The 20,160-nt window shown below is 35.0% G+C and overlaps 5 protein-coding genes across 7 annotated transcripts in view; 2 read left to right on the forward strand and 3 right to left on the reverse strand.

Moving 5' to 3' along the window:
- The window catches only part of LOC108976749 (spectrin alpha chain), a 20,511-nt gene extending 6,890 nt beyond the window's left edge, over positions 1 to 13,621 (reverse strand). For all 3 annotated transcript variants that reach the window (XM_018946022.1, XM_018946020.1, XM_018946023.1), the window contains exons 1-3: positions 13,500 to 13,621; positions 4,328 to 4,445; positions 140 to 4,201 (exon numbers count right to left, since the gene is read on the reverse strand). In XM_018946022.1, coding sequence (XP_018801567.1) covers positions 140 to 4,129 — 3,990 coding nt within the window. In that variant the 5' untranslated portion in view covers positions 4,130 to 4,201; positions 4,328 to 4,445; positions 13,500 to 13,621. The remainder of the gene's footprint in view (positions 1 to 139; positions 4,202 to 4,327; positions 4,446 to 13,499) is intronic.
- LOC108976750 (protein disks lost) lies at positions 6,979 to 14,463 on the reverse strand. The gene is made up of 2 exons (XM_018946024.1): positions 14,213 to 14,463; positions 6,979 to 11,406 (listed from the first exon to the last, which is right to left on the reverse strand). The coding sequence occupies exon 2, from the start codon at positions 11,280 to 11,282 to the stop codon at positions 7,035 to 7,037; it is 4,248 nt and encodes a 1,415-aa protein (XP_018801569.1). The 5' UTR covers positions 11,283 to 11,406; positions 14,213 to 14,463; the 3' UTR covers positions 6,979 to 7,034.
- Positions 14,464 to 14,696: 233 nt separating this feature from the next.
- LOC108976753 (ragulator complex protein LAMTOR4 homolog) lies at positions 14,697 to 15,563 on the forward strand. The gene is made up of 2 exons (XM_018946027.1): positions 14,697 to 14,982; positions 15,177 to 15,563. Exons 1-2 carry the CDS (start codon positions 14,831 to 14,833, stop codon positions 15,391 to 15,393), a joined length of 369 nt encoding a protein of 122 aa, XP_018801572.1. The 5' UTR covers positions 14,697 to 14,830; the 3' UTR covers positions 15,394 to 15,563.
- LOC108976752 (vacuolar fusion protein CCZ1 homolog) lies at positions 15,500 to 17,266 on the reverse strand. The gene is made up of 5 exons (XM_018946026.1): positions 17,043 to 17,266; positions 16,670 to 16,982; positions 16,445 to 16,620; positions 16,093 to 16,364; positions 15,500 to 16,038 (listed from the first exon to the last, which is right to left on the reverse strand). The coding sequence occupies exons 1-5, from the start codon at positions 17,222 to 17,224 to the stop codon at positions 15,518 to 15,520; spliced, it is 1,464 nt and encodes a 487-aa protein (XP_018801571.1). The 5' UTR covers positions 17,225 to 17,266; the 3' UTR covers positions 15,500 to 15,517.
- Positions 17,267 to 17,711: 445 nt separating this feature from the next.
- On the forward strand, positions 17,712 to 19,017 carry LOC108976717 (signal recognition particle receptor subunit beta). Its single transcript, XM_018945980.1, has 4 exons — positions 17,712 to 17,930; positions 17,995 to 18,301; positions 18,371 to 18,496; positions 18,560 to 19,017. The coding sequence occupies exons 1-4, from the start codon at positions 17,825 to 17,827 to the stop codon at positions 18,753 to 18,755; spliced, it is 735 nt and encodes a 244-aa protein (XP_018801525.1). The 5' UTR covers positions 17,712 to 17,824; the 3' UTR covers positions 18,756 to 19,017.
- The last annotated feature ends 1,143 nt before the right edge of the window (positions 19,018 to 20,160 follow it).

Here is a 20,160-nt window from a genome sequence, read left to right on the forward strand (position 1 = left end):
TTAAGTAATAAACTGTAAACAATCAAACTGATGCAAATACTTAAGTGGGGACATACTTATTTTGCAATTATGCAAAAGCAAACACAACAAAAGGAAATAACAAAAAAAAAAAAAAATAAACCAAAAATCAATAATTTACCTGATGACGTTCGATAAGTGCTTCGGCACCAGTTACATCGTTGGCAAGCTCATCAGATGTTACTAGGCTCATCATTGAGTTAATCCAAGCAAGCAAATCGCGATAGTCGCTAAGGAAGCGCTGCAAATCGTATGAATCCAACAGCTTTTCTTTACGTAAAGTGGCCTTTGTAATGATTTGGTCCCACATCTCATTGATTTCCTTCTGTTTGGCATAAGTTTGTTCAGCCGTGTCAGGGTGTGATTGCATTAGACGATTTGCTGTTTCGTCTAATTGACGTATTTTGTCACGAAGCGCTGCCAAATCACGTTCAACGCCTTCATGTTTACGCTGCAATGTTTGCACGCCGCGCAAATCTTTACCCAAATCATCATTGTTGAGAGCATTCTCTTTTTCAGCAATCCAATCTTTTGTCTCATCGATATCACGGTGGAAACGTTGCACCTCATGAGCAGAGCCAAGTTGGCTTGCCTTTTCGGCGGTCAATTGTTGTAAATTATTCCATTTATCGTTTAGGTCTTGCATTTGTGATTGAATTTTCAAGGCTGCCTCTGTTTGTCCGAGAGAAGTCAATTGTACCGCGATTTCATTCATATTTGCCAAACGTACTTCGTTAGCCTTTAGATCATCGTTGAAATCGTCGAATTTCTTTTGCAAAACTTCCACTTCTTCGAGATCCTCACCGACAACATCAGCGATTTGGGCATGATTTTCTTTATCCTTAATCCAGTTAGCCAAATCAGCAGCTTCTCGTACTAGTACATATGCCTTTACGGTTTCGTTCAATTTATTTTGACGTTCACGTGCCAAAGCTAACAAATTATCGTATTGTGAATTGATTTGGTTCTGTCGTTTAGCAATAGAGTGATTATCTACTAGATTTTGCTGACTTGCACTAAGACCTGCTTCAATTTTTTTTATGTAAGCAGCTGGTACGAATCCCTGACGATCGTTCACCTCTACCTTCCACCAATCTTTATTATTAGAGTTGAGTAGAGTAAGCACGTCACCTTTTTTCATTGACACCTCACGTGGTGATTTTTCAGTATAATCATAGAGAGCTACAACACACTCCTTGCCAGTGATATCGACAACAGGCGTCTCTTGTTGGCGACAATTTCTAGCTTGCTCTTGTAATCCTTGTATTGTATTGCCAAATGCTTCCAAATCAGAAACTAATGCTTCATGCTTTTTCAGCAATGCTTCAGCGGAGTCTTCATCTTTACCGTAATCATTGCTAGTGGCTATTGGTTCCTTCTCACGCATCCATGACTCTGCTTCGTTAGCATCGGCAAAGTATTGATGCGCTTGTAATGAGTCCTCAAGATCTTGTTTACGTTGATTTGATCTTTCCTTAAGATTGTTCCATTGCTCTTGCAAAGCATCCAAGCGCTGACGAATATCTTCACTGGCAAAAGGCTGCTCCTTTAACATATTTTCTCCAGAGCTAATGACATTAAGTAAACGAGGTTCGTGATTATTGATCTCAGCCAAGACAGCCTGATGTTTTTTAATAAGATTTTGCACTCCAATCAAGTCACGGCCGCGATTTGTGGAAGCTGCAATGGGCTCCTTTTCACGGATCCAAGCTGCTTCGTCTTCTAGGTCTCGGAACAATTGCTGTACTTGCAGAGAGTCGAGCAAATGTTGTTTGCGTTCGCCCATTGGTGCGGCTAGTGCGGCGTAACGCTCGGACAAGTTAGCTTCCTTGTTGCGGATATTGTCGGCATCAAAATGACCAGACTCGATAAATTTATTAGCTGCTACTTTAATGCTTTCAATGCGGTCTTGATGAGCCATGACATCTGCTTCGAGAAGAGCGTGCTTTTTCTGTAAATTTTGTACCGATGTCAAATCTTTGCCATGATCCTCGGACAACAATTGGCCCTCAATTTCACTCAGCCACAGTTCAATGTCTTCAATGGTACGATTGAACTGTTGCTGCTGGCAGGCCTCGTGCAACTTACAGCCCTTCTTATCCGAAGCTTGAACCAGTGTTTCCCACAATACAACAATTTCCTGCATGCGTGTATTAATTTGATCGGATGCATAATGCTGCTTTTCGATGAGTTCGGTACCCACAGTTGTTATGTCCTCAATTCGTGATTTGTTAGCATTAAGTTCATGCTCAAAGTTTTGATGTTTCTGCATTTTTCCATTCAAATTGGTTGGATCCAGATAGCTGTCGTCCGTGGCGAATTTTAGTTTCTCGCTAATCCAACCTTTGGTTTCGTCGCAGTCCCGTTCGAATTGCTGATAACGATTGGAATCTTCCAGCAATTGTCGGCGCCGTGCAGATTTCTCTTGCAATGCCGATCGGCGTGCTAGCAGCATTTGACGGCGCTGCGCTACATCGTCGGCGGCATAATGTTGTCCATCAATCAGTTTAGTAGCGAATATATCAAGTGCTTTGATTTTTTCTTCTTGTGCAGCGAGACTCTTCTCAAAGTCTTCGTGCTTCTTAATCAAAGCCTCTACAGAGTCCAATGAATCGCCGAGATCCTCATTAGCTAGGAAAGCCTCTTGCTTGGCCATCCATGTATCTGCTTGTTCAGTATCACGATAGAACAATTGCAAATCCATACATTGCTCGTATAAGATGCGACGATCCTCCCATAACGACAACAGTGAACTTTTATCATTTTCAAGGGCAGCTAATTTTTCTTGAATTTCGGCAGCAGCATAATGTTCACGTTCCAACAGTTTACGTCCCGATTCGGTAGTTAATTTAAAACTGTCTTCACGTGCATCGATTTCACCCTTATGCTCTTGATGACGTTCCAATAGCGCCTCTGCTCCGGCAACATCTTTGGCCAATTCATCGGCAGAAATAATGGCTTTCATGCCGTTTATCCATGATACCAAATCACGGAAATCGGCTAGAAAACGATGCAAAAAGTAGGATTCGTCCAATTTCTGTTTGCGTTCACGTGCTTTGGCCGTTAAGCTCTGCCAGTAGTTGGCAATTTCCGCTTGTTTTTCACGAATTTGATCGCTATGATCGGCATGAATGGAACATAGACGCAACGCTTCCGCGCCCAAAGTGGATACTTTATCCTCCAATGCAGCTAGATCACGTTCGACGCCTTCATGTTTACGCTGCAAAGCCTGTACGCTGGCCAAGTCACGACCGTAGTCGTCTGATGACAACACAACATCTTTTTCGGCGATCCAAGCTACGGTTTCATCAGCATCACGATTGAAACGTTGAATTTCATGGGCACCAAATAATTTCTCCTGGCGCACAATTGCCAATTGTTTAAGCCGTTGCCAGGCCTCGTTCAATTCTTCCTTACGTTTGGTTATTGTTTCGCGTTCCGGATGACCATCTTGCACTAACTTATCAGCCAAAATATTAACTTCATTGACACGATACTCTTGTGAAGCCATATCTTTTTGAAACTCATCGAATTTGCGCTGTAACACCTCAACATGTTCCAAATCTTGACCAAATTCATCGGCTGTAACGAATGCCTCCTTATCTTTAATCCAGAACATTACTTCTTCGCATTGGCGCAAAAATTGTACTAATACAAGTGCCTGTTGCAATTTTTGACCCTTCTCGGCTAAACGACTCAAAAGTAATTCCCATAAACGATGCAATTCATCCAAGCGACGCAAAATCGTTTCGGAAGCAAAATGCTGTTGATTGATCATCTCTTGACCGGTGTTATCAAGTGATACAATGGCATTACTATGAGCCGACACTTCCGCTTCGAAAGCTTGATGTTTTTGTATTTTCGCCTGTAGGTTTGTCGGGTCACGATAGCTTTCTTCACTTGCAGCTTGCAATTTTTCGTGAATCCATGATTCCAATTCATCTGCATCGCGCTTAAAGTATTGAAAGCGGCGTGAATCCTCTAACTTCTCACGCTTTTGACGGGTCTCGATCTTAAATTCATTATACCGCGAAAGAACTTGTTCTCGACGCTCCTGAATATCTTCGACGGTTTCTAGAATTTTCACCTCCTTAGGCGTAAAATTCTCCATCTTGCTCGTATGCTCGTTTCGTTCGTTGCTTTGTAATGCGTTTATATTTTAGTTGTCGATTTTGTAAAATTTCTGTAAAAAAAAATAATAATTGTACTTAAATGCGATATTTAGCGTGTGTATAATTTATTTAGCAGTGGACTATTTCGATTGATGACCTCATCCGCTCATCAGCATAAGCGGGTTGATGATAGCTACCTTTTTTTGTTTTCGTTCGCTCTTATTTCCTTTAATTAAATTAATACTGCTTAGTGCGTTTTGTAATTAGAGCTGCCAGTCACCACTTAACTTTTTTCAGAGCCTCTTCTTTCTACACCTACAATAAAAAGAAACATTTTAATAAGCTTTGTTTTTATTGTGCATTCTGTTTTTTTTTTTTTTTATTAAAAAGTCAGTATTATATAATAATCAACTGTATCTGCATGTATACATAGTGTGATTGTATGTGTGTACGTATAGTGAGTCAGGCCTTCAAAATTTCAATTATGTCAACTGATTGTAAAACGTTGGTCGTTTCGCTCGCTACAGACAAATAATGCGCTCGCGATTCGCCGCTGCGTTTAATGTGAACTCACAACTGTCGGCGACGCTATGAGTTTGATATGAAATTAACACACTTAACCCTTTTTAACTATTCATTGAAACAATATTTTTTATTATAAAATACGATTACGTAGTTTATATAATTTGTATATCACAGTTCTAATGACCTTGCTTTTATTGTGACATTATTTTTTTTATGTTAATACATATTATAGAAAAACATATTCATATTAATATTTCAATTGGGATCTGTGCTCATTCAATTGGTTGCACATTTTTAGGCACCGAAAATATCAATTAATACAACTTTTAAAAGTAACCTGTTGAAGGGTTAATTGAAGAATGTGTATCACCTGCTAAAACCTTTGATAAGCAGTTAATTCAAAAAGTACATGATGTTTATACAATACAAGCATCTACATAATGTACATAGTAGTAAGCGAGCCTAAAAATTAATCACTCAACGCTTTATACAAGAGGAACAAGTCATGTTATTGTTTTGTTAACTAGCAATAAAGAAATAACCCCAATCCATGAGTATGATCTCATAAGAACACGGAAACGAAACTATTCGTTTAATTTGCTTTTGATTTTTAGAGTGACAAAATTTCACAACACATAATAAAATCACAATTTAAACCGAAAAAATCAAACATTTCAACATTTCAAACATTTCAAATCAATATTTCATTGCTTAACACAATTCTCCAATTATGTAGATCCAAATTGTAGTAACAAAGCATACATATATGTATGTATGTAATCGTTATTATGAAATCAGTAATGACAATAAATTTAAAAGCGAAAGCAAATTAATTAAAGGAATTAAAATCAATTAAAAAGACATCTATTTTTAAGTTAGCTTAAACACATTATTCGAGAACAAAAAAAATCTATAACCAGAATTAAAAGTTCTTCTCTTATCTGCTTCCATGATTAGTCCTTTTTTGTTGATTTGACTTTTTCCGTTTCCAAGTGACCTTTAAGCCTTTTAATACTGGTGCAATGAGCTGTGTTCAAAACTATTAAACAAGTGATAATTTTCCAGCAAATAAATATATAATCTTTAAATTTAACTCCAGCAATAATCAGACTAAAACGGCGCCTACTTATTGGTTTGACAACTATCCAGACCCTGCCTTGGGAAATCAATACGTTAACTGTCATTGAAATGCACCTTGCAACATATACATATGTATCTGGTCTAAAAATTGCTTGAATTGATCGAAATCATCCCCTTACACCATCATAACGAGTATTAGAATCGTCGTACATATGTATATGTCACCGCTTCATGTAAAATATATCACCTGCCCACATAATCAAACAAAACCATATAAACGAACACACTTTTGAACCAATGCTTACACTTCTGCAACACCTTTAGCAAACCTGCAATCTATCGGACATTTTTCTTCATTCGTCAACAAGCCATCCATATCTAACCTCAGCATAAAAATACTTTAAAATATTTACTAAGAACTGATAAGTTATTTTATACCCAACTTAAAATTTTATCAGGTGCCGGAAATCGTTTATTGAACATTGCGCTCTACAAGGAAAATGAGGAAATAGGTACATTCCTGTAGAATTAGGATTTCTAAAAATTGTAGTTTTTAAATTATTTAAAACTGATTAATGAACTCGTGCCTTTTGTATTTTCTTATTTTAGATTCATTGCGGCTTTGTATACCCTGAACAGGGTATATTAAGTTTGCAACACTATATGTGACCTGGTCTACGGAAGGGGGCTTAGGTGTCAAAAAATCCAAAACACCATAACAACGCATAGCTGCCATACAAACTGATCGATAAAATCTAGCTTTTATATGAATAATTTTACAGTTGATAAGAAATCTTCGCGAAATTTGGCATTGTTTGAAGCAACGGTACAATATACCAACAAATTAGGAAAAAAAAAATAATTCGCTTATTATTCTCGATTTACTATTGGCCAAGAACGGCCTCGACAATATTATTAACAAATATAATAAGAACTAATGTACCATAAACATATAATGAAGAAAGTTTTTGAATGCCTTTAATTTGACTTATTGCATTATAAAATATTTTTATGTAATTACGGCTTTAAATGTAAAATTTGTGAATCAAGATGTGCTAATTCAGCGATTTCTTTAAGTATTAACAAATTACCTACTGCAATAAAATCATTGGCCCTGATTGTGAAATATATTTGGATTAAACTTATAACTAACCTATGCAGTTTCAAAAACAAAACACGTGAATGCTTAGCTTAATAAACATAGAATTATAATTTATTATGTCATAAATTAAAATCACACAAAATAACACTTTAGTCTATTAAAACTTATTGAGGCAAGCAGTATCTTAGCTGTATTAATTAAAAATTTAAATTATCAACGTCTCTTGAGAGATCGGCCAATACTTCCATAAATAAATGGGATTTGGCTTCGTCTTCACTACTCTCGCCGTCGTCAGCGGTATCTGGACGTTTTGTTCTTTTTATTTTGACGGTTTCATCAGCAATTCGTTGTAGTGTTTTCGAGATTTCATTCAGCACGTTTATGGGCCAATTCTTTTTGAAAATCGCTATAAACAACACATTGACTTTGTCTATGGTAAGTACATGTTGTGTTATCATATAAACTAGCAGGTCTTTTAGTTTTCCAAATAAATCACAATTATCTCCCAGAGCTTCGATAAATGCCACCGTGATCAGTGCGTCATAAATATTAGGCGTCTTATTTAAATCTGTCGAACTAGTACTAGTACTTTCGTCATCACTGACATTTTTGACCGCTTGTGCGTTATTTTTGTTATTATTGTTTTTACTACGTTCTGTGGTATTTGTGAGCGCAATCAAATTTGGATGCAATAGAATTGTACAAGCTGATTCCATTAATTCGATTGTAAGATGCGAAGGCTTATGAATTATTAATTGTTGAATAATTTGTATAACACCTCCACCGATAAGGCGATAAAAAATTGTTGGCAATGTATTTACAAATGCTTTGGGTATTCTTCGCAGAAATGCTACAATTTCTGCAGATCCTGCCATAAGTAGTTCTGTGCGTAAGGAGGTGCAATGAAGCCAGTACTGTAGCTCGTCAAGTAAGTCAGACACGCTTGGCTTGAAACTGACTATTTTCAATTCAGATGTCGATGCTGACTGCAGTTCCTTTTTATTTGATTTGCATATTTTTTGCGTGATTTCACTCAGATCACCACAATAAAAGCTTGTTGGTTGCACATTATCGAGAAACCACTGTTTTATTCGCTTCATAGCATTTTGTCTTATCAATTGAGAGTAGGTTTTTTGTACTATGGGCGTTGTCTCCGTTGGTAGCAGTGCAGCTAGAGCAATTGCAATGCGTTCGTCTAACAGTTTTGGTATGTTTGATTCCCAAAGGAGGTGCACTTCATCGTAGGCACTGGTGTATACGTTAGATACTATTTTATAAACCTCATCTACGTTAGAAGAAGTAATCTCGTTTACACGCTTATCAGCTGTAGCTTTTGTAGGCAATATATATTTGTGTTGTCCATCCTTAACAACCGACTTATACACTCTTTCAGTGACAAATTCTATAAGACGACGCATGGAGGGGTTCTGTGAATGTAAAAATGCTTCAATAAGTTTATTTTGTTGTGCTCGTTGTGAATTGATGGCATTAGTGTTTGTGTTACAGGCAACGTGTGAAGGCGAATTCACGGCTGAGGATTGTGGCTCGGCAATGCGTGTCGTTATATGGCGATATCTACCTGTGCGTGAGGCAAATTTTGTTGTTGCATATTTGCTTGGCATTATGGCTACCCGAAATTCTGCCAAAAATGGACAGGCAACGGATAGTAGAGATTCAAGTAAGGGATTAAGTGTAATTTCCGTACATATGATATTTTTATTTTTAACGGAAACAACTTTGCTGTCAGAAACAGTGCTGTTAACATGCGTGGTACCTAATATTCGCACAATTAATTCTTCTGCTTGATCATATTCGGTGTGTGTTTCTGCTTGCGATCTTGTGCCAGCATTTGTAGTTGTTTGTGTCGTTCGGTATCTAAAATAATTTTCAGCTATGAAGGGTTTTATATCAAAAAGCCAACCCATACAACAACGTAGAATGAATATTGATGTTGGAGTTAAAGATCTTGGTGTTAAATTGCAGCCGATTGTGGTGTATAAGGCAAATAACATTCGGATAGTTTCGGCAAAGTCGGATAATTGTAATGTAACATTATCCAGCATTGCAAGATATTGTACCAGCCACGGTAATGTAATAAGCATTTTATTATATTTGATTGCCTCTAACAAATGATGAGATATATTGAAGTGTGGTTTAAATAAGCTGCGTAACAATAACTGCTTCTTTTCAATGCTCCCTGATATGGTTGCAGTTTGTAAGTGCTGGCTATATGGATAAGCGGTTACAAAGCCGAGAAATTTCGCTAATATGATCATAGACGCTAGTGTTTCGGCACGCACTATAAATTCACTGCACTCCGCCTTATCATTATCCGTTTCGAGCTCATCCGCATCTCTGTTGTCAGTCAATAAATTCGTTTGTTCAAATGTTGAATTATTTAGTGTAATTAGTTGATAATATAGCGCCATTTTTAACTGTTCAGCAAATGGTAATGATCTAGCTTCGGCAATGAAATCACGAAAGAAAGCTTGATTGCGTGGAAATTGATAATCGACGCTGAAATTGCTGGGTGCGACTAAACGTTGCGCTAGTTTACTGAATTTTTCGGCATCAACATCTAAACCAATGTCTTCGGGAGAAGTTGCATCACTGGCTGATATCAATAGTTGCGAGACAAACAATTTGGCAAAATGTGCCATATTGATTGAATTTTCCGACTGTTTGAAAATTTCACGAATTCTTGGTGCCAACTCTTGTGTAAAATTCCAATTGCGATTAAGATGATGAGTTTCCCAAAGTTTAAGTACTTTGTAAAAAAGGTCACGTTGAGTTTTGAATGCGCCAAATTCATTATTGGAAGTGAAATGCTGTCTCGAATCTTTGTCTTCTTGATAGTAAACGCTCTTAAACGGGCGTTCGCTTGTAGAGGAGGTTTCGAATGCTTGTGTCTTATCTTGTAGCAAATTTTGTTTAAGCTGATAAATAGATTCTAGGTACGATTTTAAATCTGTATCAAGACAGTGAATGCGTTCGTTATGCAGAACTACACCCAAACTCTTAACATCGAGGTGTGCAAACAAGTGTCGCTGACGTCTAATCACACAGAGAGCGAAATAAATGCAATTTGTTATATTACTCAACATTTGCATGCCTATCGAATGTTCTTGAGTTAGGTCAGTTTTAAAATTTGTGCATTCGTTAGTATTAACTTCAAGGTCGTCTAGGGTGGTTTCCTGTGTGTTTAACAAATTCAACGCAAACGCCATTTCACTTAGTATGTTAGTTACAAAATTCAAGTCCATTAAAACCACATATATATCTGCCAGACGTTGTATGTATGCGTGATTTTTGATTTTTCCTAGCTCTACTATAGGCGGTTGAGCTCTTAGTGTATCTCTCGTTGTTTCCGTTTCGACATTTAATGTGACATCTCTTAGCTTCCGCTTAACCATTTCATGTAAATTTTTCTCTTCTTCACCAATCGATGTGGTTTCCATTTCTTTACTTATTTCAATAGCATTTAGTTTCAGAGATTTTCTAGCAGCCATAATACTGCATTTATTTTTATCTTCGATTTCAGCATTCGATAGTTGAAGTATATTGTTTTCATTGCTGAATGAACTGTTGCAGCCAAAAGCTTTAAGCTCGCCCGCAACACCTACAACTGACCGGTTACTTATTGTGGTTGGAACTACGCGTTTTTTGGGTTTACTATTAGTTGGAGTTTCATTATATGACGATGCGGGAGTATTTTGAGTTTGTGTAGTTGTGGCTTTCTTTCGGTTCGACCGATTGTTGTTTTGTTGGAGCACCATAAAGTCACCAAGGCAGAAGCTGGAGGTAGCGCTGTTGTTACGTACTGACTGTTCAGTATTATGAGGTGTTACTGGCAGCAACGAGCTATTTCCCGAACGCCGGTTGCTGTTCTGACTACGACGAATAGGCGTAGATGCGTCACTTTTAAAAGTACTTGTTACACTTCGTTCCATCGATTGAGCAGGCGTAGAAACCGTAGATGAGATGTTTTTACCATTATTTCGAGAATTGCTTGGGTTATCGGTAAGTAGGCTGCTTTCAAAATAATCTTTACTTTTATTTCCTTGCTCTGGTGTAGAGGCAAAATTTGGTGTGGTTGGTGCCGAATTCTGTGGGTATAGTGACACACGTTTGGGTGTATTGATTTTCTCATACCCATCGATATCGCTAATATTAGTTAGCAATTTATTTGTTTTGAGAGGCGTTTGGCAAGTTTGCTCTACTTCGTTTGTGCGCAAATATTTTTCAGTTTGTCGACGCATAGTATTCAAGAAATATATTGCAAAATTCTCCAAGCTGTCCCCAGTATCTGACTTTGTCTCCTCGAATTGCTGAAGAAACCATTTGCGAAAATGGTCCATAGAAATTGTGTCATCTTCAGTTGTTTGTGTTGGCACTTCCACAGTAGCACGTAACAACTGTTTCAATTTTATTTCCGACGTAGTCATTGCTAGACCTTCCTGTTTTTTAACTTCTAATGTGTTTAGCTTAGATAATCGTTGAATCTCTAAAGACTGCTCATTATGCCTCTTTCTATTGTGTTAAATATTTCGTAATATTTAATTTGATCATCTGAAATGGAATATGTCAGAGAAAAAGAGGACGATATTTCAGGATGGAAGTGGTATGAGCTTGTCGTCAGACTTATTGGAAAGATCTAAATTGCATGCACACGTTTATTATTGTAATATATAGTAAACATGTTTTTGCAATATTGGTACTTTTTATTAATAAATATGTTTGTAATATTATCTACAACAAGTCTACAGCTAATAATTGGTTTTTATAACTTAGGCATTAAAAGTGCGAAAGAGTTAGTTATTATTTTGGAGAAATAGTACTGGAAAAAGACCTTCAATTTAAACAATACCTAGAAGAACTACAATCACAACAAACATCAAATATATTTTAGATTTTATTGCATTTCATTAAAGTCACTTATTATAAATTCTGAACATTTGTGGGTAGGCGATCGATTCCTTTCAATACAACAAAATTACTTTCAAATATATAAATATTATTTTTCGTTTCTCAAAGTATTGATCTATATAACAAGTACAAAAATGTATGGGTATTCAAATTGAAAGGGAGCTTATTAAATATATATAATATATATCGGCGAACTAAAAATAAAATATATATATATATTATATAAGATGTAAACTGTGAAATAATAGAATATACTATGCATTTTTCCAAACTTCTATATACAGTTTAATAGCCATTATATAGAAAAATTATATGTGTGTACGTACATATGCCTATCACTTAACAAATTACACAAAAATTAAAAAAAGTTAATATGCAACCTCAAATCGAAGTTTGTACATTCTCATATTTGATCAGACTATAGATATGTTGTGGAAATACTCAGCACTGAACTACTGACAACAACAAAAAAAAGACACTCACACAAGTTCTACAAAACCAATTGACTCAGGGAATTGAGCAAAAATAATGAAATGACGTAATGCGTAAACACAAATATTTGGGTTTAAAACTGTCTTTGTATAAATGAATTTGTTAATTATCGGCATGTCCGAGCGTTTTCTATCTACCTATATTACCGTATACCTCTAATTGAGAAGGTAAATATTAAGCAAAAATATCGAAAAAGACAATAGTATATAATAAAATATATATCAAGTAAAAGACAAACTAAATAATAAAGATAAGTAACGCATGCTCTTTGAGTCATAGTTCAGTTTGGAAGGATGAGCAGACTAAATGTACCATTTGACAACTCAATGTTATTGCTCACTGTTGATTTCATTAGGTGTTGACGTAATACTATTTTAGGATTTTTAAAAGGACTATCATCTACAACTTCTTTTAATAAATGAGGATGTAAGGCCACGCAAATACCTGAGAAACCTATGTTTAGTATTTTAAACACAAGGCCTTAAGCGAAAATAGAAATATGATTAAAATAAATTGTGTTTTTAATCCAATATTAGCATATAAAAACAACTTGACTAATATGTAATCATCCTAAAAATATGCGACAGCTCGCTTCTTGTTTCTAAATACAAATATATAAATTTATGATTTCCGATGTCAACCTTTGGTCACACCCTTTATTTAATTGTACAATATCGAGTTCGTAGCACACTTCAAAATAAATTTTGAATTATAAACTTATTTGTTTTACGTGATATTAAGCATATCATATTCTTGTATTATTGAGAAAATTCTTCTTTTGGTAGCACTAATTTATTGTAATTGCTTAATTTTCACCATATACAACACATGAACGCAACTCCAAAAAACACTTTCCAAACACAAACTTGCCGTCTGCTCTGCTCATCATGAAGCAAGCAGCACGATGACGTCGCTCACATCGGCAATGCTCTTAATGAACGATTTCTCCCCTAAATACTTTTCTTTTTGTAACTTTTTTCGTTTAATAATTTCAGATACAGAAATTTTCCTTGACTTACCAAATATTAAACTACAAAACACAATCAAATTTTAATCAAACTAGCTATTTCTTTATTTAATGAAATATTTTCTTTACTAAATATTGATTAGATTTGCTACAAAATATTTTTTTTCCCATAATGGGTGTGGCGGCTGCTTAACTGACCCACTAATTTTCTTCACAAAATACTACCTAATTTTACTATAAACTTCATATGCACTTATGAAATTTCAATCTAACTTACACGAATAAATTCTTAGTCGCGTTTTACACAATATCCTTTAGTTTTAAACTGGATAGCCTCTTTTTTAATAATTCATTCAAAGCGCACAATATACCAACTTTCGTCTGTTTTAAGAGCAATTTACAAAATGGCAACGAATAAATTCGATATTCGTTGAGAACGTCGTTTGACATTTTCCACTTTGCTTTTTGGCATTCTCCAGTGTTGGAAAAAATTAAGATTTCGTGAATGAAATATAATTTAAAAAAGTCACTGCAACATAAATTTATCTGTAGAGATGTGTAAGTAATTTGTTTTAATATAACATTTTTAAATTAATTTTGAGTTGTGATATCATAATATGAAATTTCAATAGAGTGGATATATTTATAATAAATGTTTTTCTTATTAGATTATACGGTCTCTTGTACTAAACTTTATTTCATTCTTAACAATTAACATTATAAACTGCTTATAGCAATCATGAACAATTGTTTCAAATCCAAYTAGTTTTTTTTACCTTCTTTTGAGTTCTTATTTCGTGTTTTTGTCCTACTTTGTACACGACATTCATAATAAATATATAAAGAAAATATAAACATTCTCGCTACATTCCAAACACCGTATATTTTCTAAACTAGGCTTCTATATAAGCTTCCACGATATCAAGCGTGTAATATCGAGAGTATTAAAACTAAAAAAATGTTTGAAATAATTATTCTAAGTGCATTTACCTGATTCGGAGGAAAAAACTGCTTTCTGTCGAAATAAAATCGTCTTTACAAAAGAAAATAGATTTTATTAGCTAGAACACTGCATAATACGAATTCTAAGGTATAGAAAATCCAAAAGGCCCAAAAATAATATAAAACATACTAGATACAAAATATATTAATAGTTTAACTCAATTTTACTTCTCCAAAGACGCAATAACAAAGCTTTGGCTTGAGATATTTACATTAATGATGTGCAAACTAAAATCGATTTTTAATCGATGGAAAATTCTAAATAGTTATTGACTAAGGCATCGTAATATGTATAATAATTTTAACATAGAAAAACTGGTGAAGTAGTAAAAAATTTTATAATAAAAGAAGATTAATTATTTCAAAGTTTTTCTTATATATTAAAATAGGTAGTAAAATTTTGTATTTGTAGGCACGTTTCATGTGTCGCAGTTGACATTTTAAAAGTCGAAAGTGCCTAAAACCATTTGTTATCACTAAAACTTTAACTCTAAATGTCAAAGATATTTTTAAGTTAAAAACAAAAGAATTTGCTATCTGGAACAATTGAAATATCTTCCCTTTGTCTATAAGTTTAAGAAAACTTACACATAATTAACATTTTAAATGGCATTAATTAGCAATATGGAAAAATTGAGCAATCAAATTGGCTATTTATTATTGCAAGACGATGGAGCAGTTATTGGTTCCGGTGGAGATTTAGAAAATGATGAAAGAAGTGCTAACATATTCATGGAACTTTTACACCTATCGGAAAGGTTCGTAAAGTTTTAGTTGTTGTGATTTTCTATAACAACCACAAGGTTCATCGCGTTTATTGCATTAATTATTCGTTTAATCCTCCAAATGAATATAAGCCCTATAACCGGTCGTGAACATAGTACTTCAAAATTAACTAATAACCTTATGATCTAGAAACACTCCTAAAACGTGTACTATTTTACATTTTTAGTGTTGACGATAACTTCATGCCCAATAGCAGTTGTGAACGCATCTCAATTGTGTATGATGATCACAGTTACAACATTTCTATGAGCAATCATCGGATATATATAGTAAAGTTAAAGAATGCTCCGCGTGGAGGCACAGTTTACGGTCTTACGAACAATGGTAGCAATGTGGTATTCTCAGAAAGTGAGACTTCTGGTGTGGCATCAATACTAACTTGAGACGCTATTACATCTTGCTGCGTGTTCTGTCACCGTAATCGAGCTATGGGACAATTGAATGCATACCATGAGGAAGTGCGTCGTTTTAATTGGAAAACGCCTTTCATTTATTTAATTATACTTTTTATTTGTCAAAAAATACATCATCTGTGAATTCTTTATCAAACACACGCCTAGCTTCTTGTGTAATATCCAGCAAAGTTGCTTTACTGTTGTGTATTATCACATAGCACCGCCGCCAATTCCAACATCGTTGTACAATCCAAAAATCATTTGTAGTTTTAATTTGCACTTCTTTCAAATCCGAGTACGAGTCCTCTAAATAGTTGGCTTCATCAGTGGGGATAAGATCTGCTATAAGATTAGTGACATTAGCAGGAATATAGTGTGTTGATTTATTTGATCTACGATATTCTGTGGGAATGTTAGTAAGATGTTTTAAGCTATGCTCATTGATAAATATGTATTTGGGGTTCAAATTATCGTCAGCCGAAGACAAAGCAGAGAGCGATGAAGAAGTATTTGCTTTGCGGAGACCCTGTTTACTGATATTTTCTTCTATCTCCTTTGCGATGTTCGACAACTGAGGTTCCATATATGAGCGTAGTTCATCGTAAAACCCTTTGCATGGAGGATCCTCCGTTGCTATAAAGTAAAGTCATGAATTTTTAGGCAATAATATTATTTAACAATACTTACCACTTATAAGTAAACACAATGTTGCTCTTAAAACTCGAAAAATTACTATATAATAACAATGGAGCTCTTTCCTTATTTTGATGTATACTTTAGGTAAGTCAGTTGAGTGTTCTTCACTACCTAGACCAGTGACATAAACTCCATTTTGAAACTTTTCTACTAGAGGACTCTCACTTTGAGAACTTCCTATGGGATGTTCGGATTTTTCGATGAATGAGGTTAAAAGATATTGATGCAAACTACACAATTCAATTGCATTGATTTGCCCACCGCTGTAAGAAAAATTGCTTGAATATTTATGTTTTTTAATTTAAAATTAAAACTAAATATAGTTTTGTACACCGAAACTGACCTTATTACTCGTTGGTCGTACAGTAACACAGACTCTCTTATGGCAGGAAACGTTGCACGAATCATGTTTATGAAATTATGGGCTCGAAGAAATAGCGCTTGTTCTAAAGGCAAATATTGTATGGAGTGCATAAAGCTAAGCACGTCTCCAACGGGAAACCTCAGAGTTTTCAAATACTAAAGCAATATGTTTACTTTTAGTAAAGCAAATATAAGTTATACTTACGTTATTGAAAAATGTCGAAAGTCGCTCTTTTAATTGCTCATGCCCATTATATTCATCGCTATCATTTGAATTCGAACGGAAAGTACCCGAACTCAGTCGGAACATATTGTAACATTGACGTAATATGGCCCTATATATTCGATCTTGTACTTCGGTGCCACGATACTCCGGTACCTCAACACCATCCTTGCTTTTAACTTCTTTCGGTACATTTAGAACCATAACAATCCAATAACCTCTTTCGGGTTGATAGAATAACTGCGTAGTTTTCTGTGTATGTAGCGCTTTGCAGTCATCATCACCAACGAAAGTGCTGAATACAATGTGAAAATTTAACAATTATTTCGATTCCAATGAGAATAGTATGGCATACCCAGTAAACTGTATAATAGCTTCGCTTAAACCAACATCCTTGATCTTTGTGTTCAGTTCGATATCCTCAGGATTATAGTAGAGAATTTTTTTGAACTCTTCGCCTTCTTTTTTACAATAATTTGAATTGAAAACGTAAAAGCAGCGCAAAGTAGTTTCAACTCTCTGTAAAAGTTTTGCCATTTTTTAACTACATACGCCAAATACAGCTTTTGAACTTAATTATACGGCTTATCTTTGTTTAATGACTGAAACAGCTGTTACTTCATAGATGTGGGTGAAATATTCTTGACTGACAACGCGCCATCCATCGGTCAATAGACCAACAATAATTAATCGATAATTTAAATCAATTTTAACCCTATTCCTACCAAAATTTTAAACTACACCAATACAGAAATGCTTGATTTATAAATTGCTCCTAATGCTAATAATATACAATACTACATTATATTGATTTTGAAATGCATAATAAATAATAATACTGATGAAATACGTCTTATTTAAAAATTAAGTAACATAAAATATATTTTCGGGAGCCGATAATTGGTCTGATTTGTTAAGTGGATGCCTATCACTTAGTATTTTTATCGATACATTAATTTCAACAACAAAATTGCTACCCTAGTGTATGCGTGTCGACTGTGCGCTGTCATATCTGTCAACTCATTGAAGTGACATTTGTTTGGAGTTTATATTAACCAAAGTGATTTCAACTTCTTAAAGCGGCACAATTAAATATTTTAAATAAGAAGCTTTTCATTTGTTAATAATTTATATAAAATGGATACAATACCAGAAAGTGCACAAGAGAATACAACATCCAAAGTATCAGAGTTCAATATGACTACTGTACTGGTTGCTGCGGTGTTGGGATTCATTGTAATGGGTTAGTGCTCTTATATGCATATTTTCACGGTAAATGTAAAATAGTTTTTAAAATCCCTTTATAGCAATAATACTATTGTTGCGTAGAAGATCCTTTGGGCGAAGAGATTTCATTTTGACCGGTTTGAGTGAATCTGGGAAGAGTGCGATATTTATGCAAATGATGCACAAAAAATTCCCAGATACTTTCACTTCCATCACAGAAAACGTAGGCGAGTACCGTTCCGGACGTATGTCTGGACGTCTTGTAGATATACCTGGACATTATAGAGTGAGAGATAAGTGTTTTGATCAATATAAACGCACAGCCAAGGGCTTAATTTTTGTGGTGGATTCTGTAACATTACAAAAAGATGTCCGCGACGTGGCGGAGTAAGTATTCATTGCGTAAAATGATAATTTTGTACAAAATTTATCGTATAAATCTCGTTGACACAATAGTGCTTTATATAGCGTACTTGCCGATCCTGCAATACAGTCTTGTCCCTTCTTAGTACTCTGCAATAAACAAGATCTGAGCACAGCTAAGGGCGCTCAAGTAATAAAAAGTGTGTTGGAAAAAGAAATGTAAATTAAACAATTCAAGTAAAAATGTTAATGATAACTAATTAAAATCATTTCTTACGTTAGGAACATTGTACGAGTAACACGTGGTCGCAAATTGCAGTCAGTGGGAGAGGATAACATGTCAAAACCAGTATTTTTGGGTAAAGAAGGCAAGGACTTTGAATTTTCGCACATTAACCAAAACGTACAATTCTTCGAATGCTCTGCAAAAAATAATCAATTGAATAATTTATCTGATTGGATAGACAGAATGCTGTGAAACAAGCGGAAAATTATGCAATTTTTGATATTATGGTATAATAAGAAAATGAACAATATCTTTCCTAGACTTTGTCTGCAAATGTTGGCGATACTGTCTGAACGGAAGCAATTTTAAAGAGGGTTTTAGTTATGTTATATGTTAAATTATTTTGGATGGGTAGCATTGTGTTTTGAGCCCTATGGTAAAGCTTATCTAAAATTTCCTTTTTTTATTGAAATAAACAAAATAAATTAAATTAGGTAAATTTTGTAAATATTAAGATTTGCAAGACGTTAATTTTCTCCAGAAAGCGGCTTTGTTGAATTTTAATTGCAGCGAAATGAAAATTTATATGTAAATAAATGAGAAAAAGAAAAAAATAGTAAGTTTTTAGTATGTAAACAGGTCTTCAAGCGTAACAAGTGTGCATGTGTGTGTACATATACAAATAAGCATTTATAACAACAGAGATGCTAGAAAATTTCACGCAGCCACCAAGAGAAAAGCAACAAGTCAAACAAAAAATTTCCAAAAAAGAAAGTCGTTCAACAGGTCAGAAAAATAAAATGCTAACGCAATACAAAAACAAATTTCTGTGAATTAAGAGCTGACCGAAGGCACAGCAATTGGAGACAGCTGCTAAGATGTTAGTAACCTTATTATGAGGTGCGAAATGGGGAGAGCTTAATATGATAATCACATTATTACGACAGATTTGAAAGAGCATACATATCTAAAATGATTCTCGTGCGCTCCCTTGAATGCCATCCCTAAAAGTATACTATGAAAATTTGATTGGAAAGAACATTAGGAAAATGTGGTCGATTGTTCTTTGCAATCATTTCATTTGGCCCGCAAGCTCAACCCTTTTTACATGTGATTGGAATTTTTAACGAGCAATCCATTGTCAAACTGCGGTCAGAAATATGCCAGTCTCATATTAGTCGGAAAGGTTTGTCTATACCACCATATGCATGTATGTAAGTATATAAGCTACCGGGGGAGTTGGTTGTGAAATACGTTTGAATGAATAAGCAATCCCGTATGATGAGCGCCGGGAACGGAGGATGGGAGGTAAAAGCTAACATATCCCTTGAGGTTCCTGTGACTGTGGTGTAACGACACCGCTTCATAGAAATATATTCTTCACTATGTATAGGCTTGATGAGCAGTACAAAAATCCAGGCGCGTCGGACTCTTATCCAGCGTCTGTTTACCCTGTTAGGGGTGGATGTTAAATTATTTGACTGATATGCATCGTGGCGCTTTGGGAATGGTTGAAAATTACAGTCCGATATCTTAATTTAATGCAGTGCAGCAACATGTTGCAAGAATATAAATATTAAAAAAGAATGGGTGATATGTCGAATCAGAGAGCTGCTGAACCTTAAACAAATGCTTGGAATATGGCCACCTGGCGATA

Source organism: Bactrocera latifrons, unplaced genomic scaffold (assembly GCF_001853355.1).
Source record: "Bactrocera latifrons isolate USDA-ARS-PBARC rearing strain unplaced genomic scaffold, ASM185335v1 scaffold_8, whole genome shotgun sequence".
Classification (NCBI taxonomy): domain Eukaryota; kingdom Metazoa; phylum Arthropoda; class Insecta; order Diptera; family Tephritidae; genus Bactrocera; species Bactrocera latifrons.